The sequence below is a fragment of the Schistocerca americana genome, chromosome 3 (assembly GCF_021461395.2).
Source record: "Schistocerca americana isolate TAMUIC-IGC-003095 chromosome 3, iqSchAmer2.1, whole genome shotgun sequence".
Taxonomy (NCBI): Eukaryota; Metazoa; Arthropoda; class Insecta; order Orthoptera; family Acrididae; genus Schistocerca; species Schistocerca americana.
Window position 1 is genome coordinate 840,096,732 of NC_060121.1, and position 18,232 is coordinate 840,114,963.

Sequence of the window (18,232 nt, forward strand, 5' to 3'; positions counted from 1 at the left end):
CGAAGAACTTACTGGGGCACTTGACATATGACACCTTGGTTGGGTGTAAGAAGTCATTGGTCCTCTGTGACGTAAAGTGAGATACTTGTTTGTTTCAAGAATATAGTGACTGCCCTGGAAAGGGAGGACTGTATTTACAGACACTTGGCCCGGAAGACATAGCAGATAACTCTTCAGAAATTACATATGTGACATGGGAGGAAAATAAACTAATTAAGAAAACTGTTGCCTTTGACAGTTTCATTGATGACCTTGTTAAATGCTCAGGGAAAGCAGTAACACACCAGCATCTGAAGAAATTGCAACAACCCATTTCAGAAGTGAAAGGGTGTGTACAGGCTGAAGAATTATGTTTAGTGCTTCCCTGTGATTTTGTTGAGAACTGGTCTGCAATTCTCCCATGAGAAGTACAAGGGTATCATTGGAGTAATGACCAGGTTTCAATTTTTGCAGGAGTGACATTTTCAAAACAAGACCACAAGTGTTGCAGTTGTAAGTGATGACACAGGACCTGACTCAGCACATGCTTTGCTAGCAATGTGCAAAATTCTTCAACTGCAAACGGGTAGAAAGATCATCATTATTTTTGATGGTGCTCCTAGTCATTTTAAAATTCGTCACAGCTGTTTGAATTGAGTAAGTTGCTTGTGCCAACTGACTGGGTATACAGTGCTACTGGTCACAGGAAGGAGCCTTGTGATGGTTTAGGGGCCTGCTGAAGCACCACGCTACAAAACATAATCTTTCCAGACCAAATACAGCTGCAATGCAGAATGCTGAGGATTTTATGAGAGTTGTGAAATCTTACATATCCACAGCCCTCATTCTTTTGTCCAAAGATGAAATCGAAGAAATCCGTGAGCAGAAAAAAGAAGACTGGTGCAAACGAACTACTCCTGTGAAAGAAATTCGGAAGACGCATTTGTGGACTCAAAGTGGTGGGTGAACTCATATTGCACACACTTTAAAGAGCCAGAAAGAAGAAATTTTGTTCGTTCGGCCAACACCTCGGTAACAGTAGGATAATATTCAGATTCATAACCTGAGAAGATAGATTGTAGCGTGTGTTTATGACTGTGACTGGTGGATTGCAAAGATTATAGACACCAGTTATGAGTTAAACGAAATTGTAGTAAACCTTTTGCTACCACATGGACCAGCTGCTGGATATAGGTTTCCAGCTAAAGGACAGCAACAATGTCATCAGTGCTTACTTCCTGTTCACAGTGTTTGAAGATTGTACGTGCTCCAGTCCCTATTGGTTCAACAGGATGGCATCACTCTATATCAAAGGAAGATACTGAAGCAGTGGAACACATTTTTAGTCCATTGAGTGGCTAATTTGAGCACAAAACAGAGTGCACAGAAGTTGTATAAATTGATACCTTTAAGTCTTTGGACCTTTCACATACATTTTGGAATCATTTAAATGCTTGAAAAATGAGTCTCTTACTCATCTTCAAAACCAAAATTATGGTAAATAAGGCTAGGTTTTGATTCTTATGTGACTGTTACATGTGATGATAAAACAGGTTTTATGTATTGCAAAAATTTCAATTTTTTATAAAACCCATTCAACCTTAAAGTGGAAGCTCTCCTTTTCAGGGAATGTAGAACTATATGGTACCAATAAAAAATATATATATTTTATGGATTGGCATTTTTGAAAAATTTTTTTTCATGAATTATAAAGTAAGTTCAGAACACTATAGTAAAAGAACTTTGACAGATAAGTCCAAATGGAGGATTTCTTTGTAATTATAAAGCAGTTATCTTTCAAATGAAAAAAGAGTATGCGCGGTGTCATCTTTGGAGGGTTATATCTCAGAACAGAAACTTTTTGGAGAAAACAAAACGTGTGTTCCTTACTTCATTTTAACATATGCTAAATCCCTAGCCTGTGTGAGTTGGTATGGACTATGCCTATTTAATATTTTATTTTCTGGTAACCAGTTGAAGATATGCCGTCTTCAGACAAGTTTGTTGTTGCAGTGATAGTGCAGATGACATTGAAGTAGCAATGCCCAGTATAGGGCATTTCTGCCTGAATGTTGCCTGCACTATCACTGCAATAATAGTGTTGTGTAAAAGTGGCATAACTTAAAACTGGTTACCGCAAAATAATAAAATAATGAAAAATTGTTTTAGACTTTGTCATTGTTAGTGCCTCCCCATTAAGTTTGGAAGGGAAATAAATATTCGATTTTGACATTTACCCTCTTAGCTTAACTAAACACAATAGTTTGCACAGCAGTACTGTAATTCCCTGGTCTGGCTGCTGCTAGTCCCTCTCCAATGGTTTGAGGCAACACACAGTGTTGCAGGGAGTCTTACTATTTGTTCTCAGATGACACGTGCAGATAAGAAGGGGTTACAATGTACTTAGTGCACAATATGGCAACCGTCCCATGTGGTGGTCTTAGGTGGTAGCCGGAACCTAGACAATCTTTTTATGAGCCATGTGGAGGAAACCTTCACAGCCTCCCAAAACCCGAAACCAAGGTTCGTTGATGATACCTTTATGACCTGTACTCACGGCTAAGCCATACTACCCTCATTCTTCTACAACTTCAACACTTATACTTCCACCAGCTTCATCTGGTCCTCATAAACCCAACTTCCCATCTTCCTGGACATTGACCTGGACCTCTCTGATGGCTCCATTTACACCTCCGAACTTACACTATGTGATCAAAATCATACGGACACCCCCAAAAACATAATTTTTTTTTAATATTAGGTGCATTGTGCAGGTACTCCATATCAGTGACCTCAGGAGTCATTAGACATCATGAGACAGCAGTATGGGGTACTCCGCGGAACTCGTGGACTTCGAACGTGGTCAGGTGATTGGGTGTCACTTGCGTCGTACATCTGGATGCAAGATTTCCACACTCTTAACATCCCTAGGTCCACTGTTTCTGATGTGACAGTGAAGTGGAAACGTGCAGGGGCACATATAGGCCGATCTTGTCTGTTGACTGACAGAGACTGCTGACAAAGGAATTCCAAACTGTGTGAGGATCCACTGCAAGTATTATGACACGTAGGCGGGAGGTGAGAAAACTCGGATTGCATGGTACAGCGGCTGCTCATAAGCCACACATCACACCGGTAAATGCCAAACGATGCCTCGCTTTGTGTAAGAGTGTAAACATCGGACAATTGAACAGTGGAAAAACGTTGTGTGGAGTGATGCATCAGGACACACAATGTGCTGATCCGATGGCAGGGTCTGGGTACGACGAATGCCTGGTGAACGTCATCTGCCAGTCTGTATAGTGCCCACAGTAAAATTCGGGGGCTGTGGTGTTATGGTGTGGTTGTGTTTTTCATGGAGGGGGCCTTGCACCCCGTGTTGTTTTGCGTGGCACGTTCACAGCACAGGCCTACATTGATGTTGAGCACCTTCTTGCTCCCACTGTTAAATAGCAATTTGGGGATGGCGATTGCATCTTTCAACACGATCAAGCAGCTGTTCGTAATGCATGCCCTGTGGCGGAGTGGTTACATGACAATAACGTCCGTGTAATGGACTGGCTTGCACAGACTCCTGACCTGAATCCTATAGAACACCTTAGGGATGTTTTGGAACGCCAACTTCGTGCCAGTCCTCACCGACCAACATTGATACCCTTCCTAATTGCAGCACTCTATGTAGAACGGGCTGCCATTCCCCAAGAAACCTTCCAGCACCTGATTGATCATATGCCTGCGAGAGTGGAAGCTGTCATCAGGGTTAAGGGTGGGCCAACACCATATTGAATTCCAGCATTACCAAAGGAGGGCGCCATGAACTTGTTAGTCATTTTAAGCCAGGTGTCCCGATACTTTTGATCTCACAGTTTATTAAACCCACTAACCACCAACAATAACTGTATTTTGACAACTATCATCCTTTCCACATCAAAAAAATCCCTAGAGTATGATCTTGCCATCAGTAGAGGTTATATCTATAGTGATGAGAACTACGCAGAGGCAGTCACTACCATCCCCTCCGAAACCTAATCTGCAAACAGATTTCCTGTGCCGTACACTCATACACTCCTTATCCTCCCAGCATCCCCAAGAATCAACTACACAGGAGTGCCCCCACTAGCCACCCAATATCACCCTGGACTAGAACAAATTAACCATGTTATTAGTTGGGTTTTAATTGTCTATCATTGTTTCCTGAAATGAGGGACATTCAATGCAAGATTATTCCCACCCCTCCTAGAGTGATATTCTGTCACCCAACTAATCTACACAACATCCTAGTCCATCCCTATGCCACTCCAACTCCCATCTTATTGCCTTGGGGATTCATATCCCTGTAGAAGACCCGGATACAAGACCTGCCCAATCCATCCATCCAGCACTTCGTTCTCTACGTCTATAAATGTACTCTGCAAGCCACTTTACAATTCATGGGCAGGGTTCAAATCTCCGAGTGACTTTGGAGAATTGGATTGGTTTTTGTGATAAGCTTATGGTGAATGCTGGTATTATTCCTTTAAAAAGGTGACTGGCAGTTTCTGTCCCCTCCTTGGCCAGTCCGAGCTGGTGCTCAGTCTCTGTTGACCTCATCATCAGCTAGACTAACATTTCATTCCTTATTTCCTCTCCAAACTAAAATCCAGATCTGATGATTCACTACTATGTAAACTTGTATGTGCAGTACTCAAAATCAATACATTATATTTGGTGTGGTAATGTTACTTCTTTACAACATTTTGGAATAGAAAATATCAGTCAACAAAATTGCCCCCCCCCGGTATATTGTACATTTCTCCCTAAATCGCCTTAAGTGTTAACGTGCCGTTTGGAGATACTGTTTTACACAACTGTGTAAAAAGAAATAAATAACTTGGAATCTTGTTATTTAGCACTCCTGTTCGGCCACGGAATAGTGCAGAAATGGAAGCAAGAGAACAACAGCCAGTGGAGCCATTGAGTGATAGGTTGCAACAGTCTTCTATATCTGCAGGGACTGGAGCTAATGAAGAATTACCTGGTATGTATTATGCTTGTAATGATTAACATTAAGTGTTTCATAGTTGTTAATTCCTCGTGTACTGGTTAAGAACTAGTAATTTTTAAGAGCTGTAAATAAGTGCTATATGGTCTTTCCTGTATTGAAGTGTTTGTTTAGAGCATTTTTGTAAAGTATGTTGATTTATGTTAATTAATTTGCTAAAAATAATAGTGATGTATAGCAGGGCAACCGAAACATGTCACTTAAAGGTAATTCGACAGACACCATAATGTTGGCAGTATGATTGATAAACAAATGAGGAATGTGAGATGTGGCAGCTTCTGAACCATTCCAACATTAATTATCCCCTGTAGCTATTCGTGTGTATGCATTGTGAGCAAGTGTGTGACCATTTGCTTCTGTATAGTTGTGTTATGTCACTGCTTGACTAAAGTCTTTGTTTATTGAAAAATGGCATCAAAGAGACGTCATTTACCTAGTGATAATCTATTGTGTTGTGGATTTCCTTTAAATAGTCAGGCTACGAAGGACGTGTGAGTTTCACCAACAAGAAAAAGAATTTTTTGTTGTTCATGAGCATCCATCAGTTCCTGCTGATAAAGTTTTAGGGCATACCTTGACAACTCTAGGACTCAATAAAAGTACTGTAATAAAGAAAGGGGTGCTGTTTCAAGACTTAAGAGACACTGTAGTAAATCATGTGTAGCAAAACCCCTGTGGGCAAAACTGTATTTTTCAGTACCTGTGGGGGAGGAGCCTTGCCTGTTTGCAGACCCCAATTTATCCAAAACCGATGCAATTTGTTGGCATGTTTATGGACATTATAGTAGGAAAGAATACCCCTCAATAACAGAGGTGTTACCAGGTATAGGCTTCCACTTTAAAAAGTTAGATGGACAAAAACTGTTGTGTGAAAAAGCTCATGTTGTTGTGGTTCATTATATCCTCTTACATAAAATTGTAGGTACGGATTTCCTTTCAATTATATGATTAAGGAAATGTGGTTAAGCTCTGCAGAAGCAGTTGATAAGTTGTGGACAGTTGATACACCGAATAGCAACAGTCATCAGCCAACATGAAGAGGAGCCTGGTTGATTGCTGCTGATGTAGGTTCTTCAAACGAGTATGTGCATGAAGAACTTTTAGTTTTTCAGTCAAGAAAACATGTGACTATGATGAGGGCCTGGACCACCCACGATTTCTGCAGTGGTTAAAAATTTTTTGCTCCAGTTCAGTGTTCAGGCAATATTTGTAATGGATAATGCATGTTACCTTTCAGTGATATCAGATAAAACTCCTACAAATAATGACAACAGGGTAACTGTTGCAGTGGTTGCTGGTGCAAGACGTTGCTGTGGATGTGGGTCTGACAGAGCTGCTGTTATATTCACTTGTGAGGCAAAGTAAGCCTGTGATGCCTACGTATGTTGTGGATGAAGTTACAAGGGAACAGGGTCAAATAGTTATTAGTCTACCACCTTATCACTCCCATTTCAACCCAATAGAATTGGTTGGGAGTGATGTTAAGACCTACATTAGAAATAATAAGAAGTCTTTTACCATAACAGAGGCAGAAAGCCTATCACGTGAAGGTCTTACAGTTGTAGATGCCACCTGATGGAGGAAGAAAGTAGACCATATTGATAAGCTTATGAGATAAGCAAGGACTACAGATGATGATATAAATGACAATGAACAATTAATGATTTGCGGTTCTGGCGCTGCAGTCCGGAACCGCGGGACTGCTACGGTCGCAGGTTCGAATCCTGCCTCGGGCATGGGTGTGTGTGATGTCCTTAGGTTAGTTAGGTTTAAGTAGTTCTAAGTTCTAGGGGACTTATGACCTAAGATGTTGAGTCCCATAGTGCTCAGAGCCATTTGAAGCAATTAATGATTTCTCATGATGATGATGACTGTTTTCTCACCAATTCAGATGATGGTAGAGAACTGGATGAACTTGCACCATTGACTTTGTAAATTGGATAATGTAAATGTTTCCAGAATTAATTATTTCACTCTGCAGCAGAGTATGTACCTGTTTTATAATTGTTGATAGTGTGTTCTTTGTTATGCTTAGGTTTATATTATTATGTGACATATACAATAACAATTTGGAACAACTTCTCATGGACACTGTCATTAACTTCGGTTTTTATGTATTTATTTCACAGTTTCATCTGTTATCAAACTCTTTTTCTTGTTAGCTATTTTCTCCATAATCCAAAATAGGCTCTTTGTTATACGTACATATACATTATTATGTGATGGCTTATACACAGGTGATTGCAATATACATTTACAAAATATATTTGGGGGATATCAGTGCTGCTGTGTGCGGAGGCTATTGATTGTAACCATGCAAATGCAGTACAGCCAACTACACACGCACTGTCAGTTGACATGTTTCAGCGGTTGACATGTTTCAGCGGCCCAGGTATACCTACTGGCATGAACTAAATGTTTAATTTAGGTGAAAGGTACATCATCTTAAAATCCTTTTTGCTATAGTTTACAGTTCCAACAAATGTTATTAATTCACATGCTTTGAGACACATACATTGTGTGTATAAAGAACAGTATTATGAAAAGGATAGATTGCTACCCACCATATAGAGGAGACATTGAGTCACAGGCAGGCACAATGAAAATACTGCTGTAGAATAAAGCTTTCAGACAAAAGGCGTCCTTTTGAAGTAGAAAAACGCACTCCTTCCCACGAGCACAACTTACGCCCGCACACACACACACACACACACACACACACACACACACACACACACACACACACGCACGCACGTCCATGACCACTTTCTCTGTATCTACATCTATGTTGTTGTTGTTGTCATCGGTCTTCCGTCCTGAGAGTGATTTGCTGCAGCTCTCCATGCTACTCTATCCTGTGCAAGCTTCTTCATCTTCCAGTACTTACTGCAACCTACATCCTTTTGAATCTGCTTAGTGTATTCATCTCTTGGTCTCCCTCTACGATTTTTACCCTCCACACTGCCCTCCAATCTATGTATAGATAGTTAAATGCTGTACATAAGTTACATTTTCCTGTTGTAAGGAGACTGTGATTGCCTTGCCAATCATGGTTTTTTGTTTAGCATTGAGTAAATCAATTTCCTTCCTTCATGTGCTGCCAGGTGGAGACTGCTTAGCTCTTGAACTGATTAGTTACTTTAGTCACAAGGATATGTCTTAGGAAGGAGTTGTTGTTCCGAAACTGGTTATACTTGAAAAAACTTCTCTATTCCTGACTGCTTAAAAAAGAGAGAGAGAGAGAGGGGTTATGGGTACGTTGGTTGGTAGTTTTAAAATTTTGAGCTCCAAATATGTTATATTTAAAAGATTATTGTAAATTATCTTCCAGATTTACACTTCATCAACCTTGTTTTTAAGATAAAATTAAACAATGGAAGCTCTATGTAGGAAAAGCTAGATTGCTACTTACTATAAAGAAGACACATTAAGCTGCAGACAGGCACAATTAAGACACGTAAACAAAGCAAGAGACACAAACATTAATTGGTATTGGAACACTAAATTTGCACTAATAAAGTAGATAATCTAAGGCATTAAATAATAATTCTAATTGAAATACTACTTCGGGAGCACACTCATTCCACGAATAAAACAGCATTTGGCGTGCTTATTACTTCAGAAAAGTGTTTTCAGAAAAGCAGCTGATGGAGGGTAGGATCCAGACGGCTCAAGTTGTGAAACAGCCACTAAAATCAAACGTGTTATGTTCAGCTGGATGTTGTGCCACAGGGTGGTCCACTCTGCACTTGGCCACAGTGCGGCGGCAGCCGTTCATCCTGGTGGGCAACTGGTTGGTAGTCATACCAATTAAAAAGCTGTGCAGTGAAAGGAGCAGAGCTGGTATATGACATATGCTTGTGCAGATGGCCTGGCCTCTGGGGTGGGATAAGTCTGTGACAGGACTGGGATAGCAAGTGCTATGTGTGGGGGGGGGGGGGGGGGGGAGATTGGGCAAGTGGGTCTTCCACAGGGATGGGCTAGGATGTTGTGAAGGTTAAGTGGGTGACAGAACACCACTTTAGAAAGGGTGCGAAGGATCTTGGGTGGGATGTCCCTCATTTCGGGGCATTATGATAGATTATCAAGGCCCTGATGAATTATGTAATTTAGTTGTTCCAGTCCAGACAGGTATTGGGTGACAAAGGGGGCACTTCTTTAAAGCTGGTTTTTGGGGATGTGTGGGGCTTGGCTCCAAAAATTATTCCCATCATCATCATATGATAACCTACTGCCCCACACCCTCCACCCAACAGTTTTCGCCCCCCCTCTGTCCTATAACCTGCTCTCAATTTATGTCCCCTTGCCCTCATTGTGCTTGCTCTCTGCCAGTGCACCCACCGGAGTCTTCTCCTCTCTGATCCTCTCCTTATCCACATCCTCCTCTCCCCCCCCCCCCCCCCCCCCCCCAAAAAAAAAGAAAAAAAAAAAAACCACACACACACACACACACACACACACACACACACACACACACACAGTGTCCTGACACTGCCCCTGGCAGCCTTGTCCCATTGTCTTCAGGTCCCTGCATGCTGTGTGATCTTCTTCCCCCCCCCACCCCCCACCCCCCCCCCCCCCCCCCCCCTTCACTGTCCCACAATCAGAAGTGGGATTGCTGCTTTCATACAACACAACAGTTACAGTCCAACTGGAGTGGTGTGAGGTGTGTCTGCTTGTGTGAATGTGTGTGCTTTTTTTTCCTTTGCCTTCTGAAAAAGGCTTTGGCTGAAATCTTAGTGTGTAACAGTCTTTCCATTGTGCCTGTCTGTAACTAGTGTCATCTTTATATTGAGTAGCAGCCTATCCTTTTCATAGCTGTCAATGTTAATATTAGAGTGCAGCACTGTACTTTTCAGTTTTTATTTATTCAAAAGACCGAAACTACGTTTCTTGGTTTAATCTTTGTTTTAACTAGCTATCATCTGATAATTAGTTTCTGTCTTGACACAGTTTTTGTGAATTTTATATTTATATTGGGAATACCAATTTAATATACATGTATGTATGTGTCTCCATAACTTTACAAGTGTCATTGTAACGTTAATTCTTTTTTCTGTTTGTTTCTCAAGATTACAACTGTTTGTCCTTGCTTGTCTTGTGTGAATTGTAACTGGCAAACTGTGTTGCGGGCCAGCACACACAACAGTTATTCTCCTAGGGTTCATACTTTGTCTAGCCTTTGGATATTAATGAGTTAAACTTTGTAATGATGTTGTTGTGGTTAACACTGCCCTTAGATACCAATTAAAGTGTAAACATGGTAGGTTTTTAATTCATTTTGTGATTTAATACTTTTATCAAAATGTATATTTAAATTTTGTCAGGTGATTTTCACATTAACTGAAGGATAGTTTTTAAATTTGCTACAGCAGATCTGAAAACTGTTGTTAGTCAACTGAAACTAGTTATTGTGTAGTATTACATTTTATTCTGATGAAGACTATTAAAATTTTTAATGTGTAAAATAATACTTACGATGTTCATATAGTCACCCTTCTACATTGTTTGAACAGTTGAATGGCATAAAGCCACTTCATCTACCAAGGAATACCTAATGTAATGTAGGAATGATATAGTGACAAATATTTGAAATTGTTTCCAAAATATGGGACTTCATTAGACTATAAGCTCCATCAAATAACTGTAGATTAATTCAGAATGTGTAAATCATAATAATATCTGCTTTGAAAAACTGTATTTACAGCAATCAGCATAAATGTGGAACAGTGCAACTTCTGATCTCCCTTCGCTGTCTTTGCTCAGGTCTTTGTAATAATGTGGCATGGTTTTTGCACGAACTTGGACATTTGTTAAAGAGAAATTGTGGTACAACCTAGGAGAGTTTGTCTGCTGGGGAATGGTTGCTTGTTCTTGTATGAGTTTCAAGGGAATGGTTGCCTACCTCATATGATTTATAGGGGAGTGGTTCTTTCTGTTTGATTTAATACTTCACAAACTTGTTACAGGAGAGAGGAATAATGATGCAGAAACAGGTGGTCCTGTGGAACAGCACCCTGCAAGAATTGTCTTGACACGTGCTGGATATTATACAATTCCCTCACTAGATGAACTGGCAAGTTGTGTTGAGTCTGATGGTAGCTGTATTGTTGATAACTTTACTGTTGGGCGAGAAGGTTATGGGAACGTCTTCTTCCCAGATCAGATGGATGTTGCGGGTCTCAATTTAGATGAAATAGGTAAGTATTTCATTGGAAAAGTTGACTTATTCTTCATGAGGCTGTGTTTGCTTCAGCATTAAGAAACTCTTCTTTTAAGTGACCTGCTGCTGGAAAAGTTTGGAATGGCCTTTTATTTCCATTGGTAAAAATAAATGTTGCATATTGCTTCATTATCAATACTGAATGTAACAGGAAACAGAACTGATTTTGTTCAGCCAGGTACAGTCATAAGAAAACAAAAGTAAAGAAGATAAACACTTTCCCACTTGATGGACACCAAAAAACCGTACAAAAGATTCCATTGCAAATACTACAGTTCCCTCTCATTGTCAGCTTGCATGATGCATTGTTTATGAATCTGTTGGCCCTCATAACAGTGGCCAACAGTGAAAATGTAACTGGTATGAAGTGTGTGTTTGTTTATTATATTGACGACACTGGTAATGAAAATGGCAGCTTCCACAGTAAAGGGTGGGCATTTAATTGTATTTATATTTTATTAGCATTCATTGTCAAACCCTTCCCACATAGGTTTGAAAATCCCAATAATGGCAGACAGAGTGATGAAGTTTCACGCAACAACAGCTGTGTCTTTTTGGTACTATTTTTAGGCTGGGCTCCTAGCAAGAAGAGAAGGAGAAGGGGAAGGGGAAGAGAGGAACAGAACATGTTTCATTTAAGCATAGATTCAATCTGTACAAGCTGTGTTCTGTTTGTGTGCTGGGTGAACATTTTACTGAAGTGTAGTTAGTGCGTGTGAGCACTGCAATTCCTGTGGTTCAATTTGCGTCACAAATGCTTAAATAGTGCTGACAACTTTCACTTCGTTTGCAGACAGGCTACATGGAAATCGCAATGGAGGCCAGTCACGCCATGTATTAGGAAGGCATACAGACTGTACTTTGGCTGTGAAATTGGGGACAAGGACAAGTTTTATTCGTGTTTGAATTGTAAAAGATCTTCCATGGGCTTTTTAACCCATGCTCTGGGGAGAACCATCAAACCATGTGAATGAGAAAAGAACTTAGTATTTTATAGTGATGTACAGGGACTAAAGGCAGCTATGGGCATTGATTAAAAAAGTGATTAGTGGAGATCATTCATCGACTCCTCCATTGTAAGTCTCAAGTGTGTACTACTGCATAATGGCAATGTGTTACCATTGATTCCGATTGCGTATGCACATTACATGAAAGAAAGAAATGATAAGATGAAACAATTGGCATTGCTATTGAACTGTGATGTGTTTGAATGATAGATTTCTGAGGGTCTGAACGTAATAGGCGTATTATGTGGACTACAACATGGCTACACCAAATTCTGTTGCATCCCGCATCTCTGGGACAGCCATGCCAAAACACTTCATTATAAAGAGAAAGATTTGTCTAAGATGCAGTCTCTTGAACCAGAATCCCTCAATATTATGCATGAAACACTTGTCAAATCCAGTAACATAATTCTCCTTGCCCTTCATGTAAAATTGGGCCTAGTGAAAAAAATTAAGGCCATGGACAAAACTGGAAAAGCATTTGTCTGTGCAAGAAATTTCCATATGTCAGCGAGGCTAGAATAAAAGAGGGAATTTTCATGGGTCTCCAGATAAGCAAACTGTACAAAAATGAGCATTCCAACACCATCTTGACAGATGTTAAAAAGTTAGTATGGGATACCTTTGTTCAAGTGTAACAAACTTGGGGCATAACTTCAAAACAAGAGCTAATCTTGCATTTTCATTATCAGTGCACCCAAAAACATAAAGATCATCTTTTTTCATGCCAGTTATAGAAAAAAGTAAAATTTTGTTGACTAATGGTCCCTCATGGGAAAGGATGATCGCAAACCACTGGTTTTAGCATGGCCTATGCATTCTCAGTGCAGTTAAGATGTGGAGTGTGTGGAGGCCATTCCTTCCACCTGATTCTGTGCTTTATCAGTAAAGTATTTGCAAGATTGTGACGGTGGTGGCACACATTGCCATCCATCAGCTTGAATTGCAATCCAATACACCCACCAAATGGAGCCACAATGCACACAAGGATGTGATCCTAGTTCTTTACACTCCAAAACATGGCTGAACCGTCTTGATATGTGTGGCGGTCTACAATACAGTTAGGTTGTAAAAGTAGCTCTTGTTGCCCCACCACACATGAATATCAGTATTGTCAGGGTTGAGAGTGATGCAGATCTCATCAGAAAAGAGTACTTTATCACACTGCTGCCTAGTCCACTGCAAGTGGTTTCATGCACATGTGACAGAAAGGCACCCCCCCCCCCTCCTCCTCCTCCTCCTCCTCCTCCTCCTCCTCCTCCTCCTCACCTTCCAGTCTTGATATACAGGAAGAGCTGCGAGTGGAGTCTGTTTCATATCATTTGTGTTAACATCTGCACTTCTGTGGCTGTTTGCACTGCTGCCGTGTAGAGGGTTTCTGCTTGCTGTTAAATGCACATATCGGTCCTTAAAACCTATTCCATTTTCGTCCACAGCCATTTCTGTGATGATCTTCAGCCAATCGTGTCACTAGAAACTTGTTCCAGATGGTGGAGACATCACTTTGATTCACGGCAACATTCACTGCATTGTCCACTAGTCTCATTCCCTTCACCATTAGAGCGTCTATAAATAGTTTCTGATCATACATTGTTGTTATCTGAACCATTCTAAAGCAACACAACCATTGTAATGACACACGGCATTAGCACTACAGTCTTTACAGGTGAAACAGTTGCCGTAGATTGCATGTACTGCACCCTCGTGGTAGAGAAAAGGACTGTTTCTGATAGAATTACATTACAAACAAACTAATGTATTGATACAGTGGCGGTCGAAATAATAGAGCCACCTCTATTGACGAGATTAAGAACTAGGATATCTATTAGTTCGCGAAATCGCCACGAGTGCCGTGTTGTCAGTCCCTTGTAGACAACATCAGGGAAGACGTTGCTGTTATCTTTAGTCGTCCGAAAGGAAGCGTTTGAGCTAGACGTGTGAAAAGAGGCATAAAGGTAAGAATCTTATGGGTCAAAATAATAGAGCCGCTTTACACATGTGCCTTTAAATTGATTTTTATGCAGTTGTTTTGTATGTAAATTGACGTGTGGTTTTGTTTACATTCGTCTAGATGGGCAGAGCAAAGCATACCAGTGAAGATGAGCGTATAGTAATGTTCCGGATGTTCAAAAGTGGGATGTCCATGAATAAAATAGCCAATGTCTTGCACGTTTCGCGAAAACGAGTCCAGAACGCCATGAGACGGTCAAAACAAACAAAGCCGCAGGTGGAGAACAGGGGGCGACCTCGTGTAACTACTCCTCGCGTAGACAGACTCATCACTAGGGAAGTGAAGAAAGACCCATTTTTGTCAACACCACGACTGAAAGCCATTTTGTTTAGCGACGAACATGATGTTCAACCATTAACCTCAACGATTCAAAGACGACTGAGATCTGCAAAATTGAATGGGCGCATTGCAAGAAAGAAGCCACATGTTTCACAAGCTAATGTTCGGAAAAGGTTAGCCTTTGCCCGGAGAAATGAACAAAAACCTAATACTTGGTGGAGGAACATCCTTTGGTCCGATGAATCCAAGTTTAATAGGTTTGCCTCAGACGGAAAAGTCTATGTGCGCCGCCCACCAAACCAGGAATTTAATCCCAAGTACACTTTAAAAACTGTGAAATACGGTGGCGGAAGTGTTATGGTATGGGGATGTTTTTCGTGGTACGGCATTGGTCCAATACACCGTATCAACGGCATAATGAACGCAGAAATGTACAAAGACATCTTGGCAAATGTGATGCTGCCTTATGCTGAAGAGGAAATGCCGCTGAAATGGAAATTTCAGCACGATAACGATCCAAAGCATACTGCAAGGATCATAAGGCAGTTTGTTCAAGAGCACAATATCGAAGTATTAGAGTGGCCACCTCAGTCCCCTGACGCATCACCCATTGAGAACTTATGGGAGATCTTAGACAAGAGAATTGACCGCTCAAAAGCTACATCGTCAGAAAAACTGTGGGAAGAAATCCAGAGAGCCTGGTATGCGATCAGTAGTGACGAATGCAGGCGTTTAGTAGACTCTATGGGTAAGAGGTGCAGGGCAATCCTCAAAAATAAGGGTTACCCCACGAAGTACTAATGCAGTCCTATGCAAAAAAGACTGTTCCTGTACGTTTCATAAGACTGAGATCAAGTACAATATATTTGTTTCAATTGGCTCTATTTTTTTGACCCTGTGGTCTGGTATTCTTTTGAATATTATCGATTATTACTGATTATTTTGTGTTGTGTTATCGATATAACTGACTATAGTACAATGTGACTCGGTTGTAATGGTTTCCATCATAGTTCAAACATGTCAAGTAATAAATGTGCACTTTATTCCAAACCTTTGCCAGGTGGCTCTATTATTTTGACCGCCACTGTATATTTCTGAATCAGAACAGCATTCAATATTAAAATTTCCTCAGTATGCAGCATTTATTTTGGCCACTGTATTTCCAGGTAAAGGTTGTAATAATTGTGTAATATGAGTCCAAGAAATGTGTTGTTTCTGTAATGACACCAAAGCTAAAGCTTTGGTTGCTAGTTATCTAATAGCGAAATAATTCTGCTGCAAAAATGTTTGCAGCCTTTTGGCTGAACGAAACACACATATTTAGTTCAGGAAATGCTTTCTGAGGATGACCTTTTGATGACCAGAATTTAAATACAATTAGGAAAAAAATACTGTTAATGTAGTGCAGTGTTTGAACATATTCCAGGAATTTGTACAGAATGAAAGGAAACAGTTGCATTGGGCACTTTACTGTATACCTAATTTTCATTATTTGAAAGCATGAGGCAGTAATTTCTAAAAATGGCTTCTTCACTCATTGGCTTAAGAAGTAAGAAATAATGAAGGGAATGCATTCTCTTGGATTAAATACGTTGTTCTAGACTAATGAATACCACATTTAACAGAAAATTCATTAACGTTGGAGTATTCTGTGAGCGTCATTTCTGTGAATCAAATGAATCTCCAGATTTAGTTTTGTGCGAGATTGAAAGAGATGTTCAAAATATATTTTTGAGTTCGCTTTATGTGATGATTGCCTTTACTGAATATTTCAGTACATTTTCGCCATAAGGAAGTACTGCTTTACCCTGATGATAATGTCAAGCCGCCTTTTGGTGAGGGACTGAACCGGCGTGCTCAAGTGACTTTGGATCGTGTGTGGCCTCAAGACAAGTCCAGCCATGAGCTAATACGTGATCCAGACACTCTTGTTGCTCTTGGGTTCGAAGAGAAACTAAGGCGTGTTTGCTCTCGCATGGGCGCTAGATTTGTCGAATATCGTCCACAAACTGGGTCTTGGGTGTTCAAGGTATGTATAAATATTGATTCTAGGAAGTGTTCGTGTTTTTTTTACTTCTCATGATTGTGTATCATTGTATCATATAAATGTAGTGTTGCTTGTTTATAGTTATTTTTGTGACATCAGAATGAATTAATTTATTGTTTCTGTGTACATATTAATTACATATTGTTTACTTTACAATACGAGGATTGTAAAATTTTACAGAACTTCAAATTTTGCTTCTTTTCATGTCATATATCTTACTGACGACTGTTAATTAAAAAATTTGTTAAACTCATTACATTTCTAATAGATGAATCTGCACTGGTTATTGTTCATAAATTATTGCAAAGTTCAGATATGAGCCATTAAAATTCAACAACACTATGTAAAGGATAGATTGCTCCTCACCACATAGAGGAGGTGCTGAATCACAGACAAGCCCAAAAAATGTTGTCTGTACACACATTATAGTATTCTTTTTCTGTTTGTCTGTCTTTGACTTGATGCCCCCAGTTTGTGATGAGTAGCGATCTTTCCTCTTTCTATTGCTGTTATTCCATCCAGGATTTTCCATTGTTTAGTCATTAGAATTCTGTACACTAGTGTCACTGAAGCTTAATGTTTTGTGTTGATCCATCAAACATGGAAGTATTTGGTTCTGTTGTCATACCATAAGACTATAATGCAAATTACTGACTGCGGAAAGTCAGTATCGCTATAACTTATACAGAAGAGGAAGATTAAATGTGAAAGAGCCTTTTTGTAGAAACATTTTATTTTTTATACTGGATTGAAACTTAGATTTGGCTCGAGAAGTTAGTATAAGCTCCAAGTTTGACAATGTGACAAATAAGGGAAATTAAACTTTGGAAACCACTCACCAACTGCATTTCTTCAGATGTGAAGACATTTCTTTGATGGGCTAAATCTCACTATGCCAATATCTTTTACTTTCCAGTGTTGCTGTGATACTGTTATTCCCCGTACTTTCATTTTTATTTCTTTTAAAATCCATAATTCCTTCATAGCATATCTACAATTCTTGAAAGTAATTTTAATCAATTTATTTTATCCTTGAAATGAATACCTTGGCAAGTCTGTAAACAGTCATTGTTGATATTGCCACTTATTGTAATCTTTCTTTGAAGAGACCTGGTTCCTCATAGGAGATGTCAGCTGCATTTTCTCTCTTGTTTCAGCAGGTACTTCAAATATCATTTTTGCAGTGTATGGCTGGAGCTAGCCCATACAAATACTGCTTATCGTGTCACTCATGCCATGGCCGGAGTCAACGGAAAGTGACGATTTGTTTCCAGTTACAAATAAAATGATTTTTTAAAGTGGAATTTTACGTAACAGTGTGATAGAGCAGTCCCAAATAAGTTGAGTGTGATATTTCTTTTATCGATATGTATTAAGAGTGACAGTAAAATTAGAATAACCAGTGTTCCAGTAGCAACTGAACAGTGCTGCATGGTAGTAACAATCAATGCAGGCCAGGATGGTACTGTTGCTGCTGGAGCACTGGTTATTCTTAATGTTTTACTGCCCCTGTTAATACGTATTAATACCACACTTATTACACTAGGGACTGCTCTATCAAAAGGGTGTGTAAAATTCCACTTTCAAAACCATTTTGTTTGTAATGGGTAAACAGATGCTTTCTATTGACACTGCACGTTGCTTG

At 39.9% G+C, this 18,232-nt stretch overlaps 1 protein-coding gene across 3 annotated transcripts in view; it reads left to right on the forward strand.

Annotated features, from left to right (window-relative positions):
- The window catches only part of LOC124605477 (nuclear pore complex protein Nup98-Nup96), a 135,603-nt gene that overhangs the window by 107,329 nt on the left and 10,042 nt on the right, over positions 1-18,232 (forward strand). For all 3 annotated transcript variants that reach the window (XM_047137194.1, XM_047137196.1, XM_047137195.1), the window contains 3 exons: positions 4,869-4,996; positions 10,990-11,220; positions 16,316-16,569. In XM_047137194.1, coding sequence (XP_046993150.1) covers positions 4,869-4,996; positions 10,990-11,220; positions 16,316-16,569 — 613 coding nt within the window. The remainder of the gene's footprint in view (positions 1-4,868; positions 4,997-10,989; positions 11,221-16,315; positions 16,570-18,232) is intronic.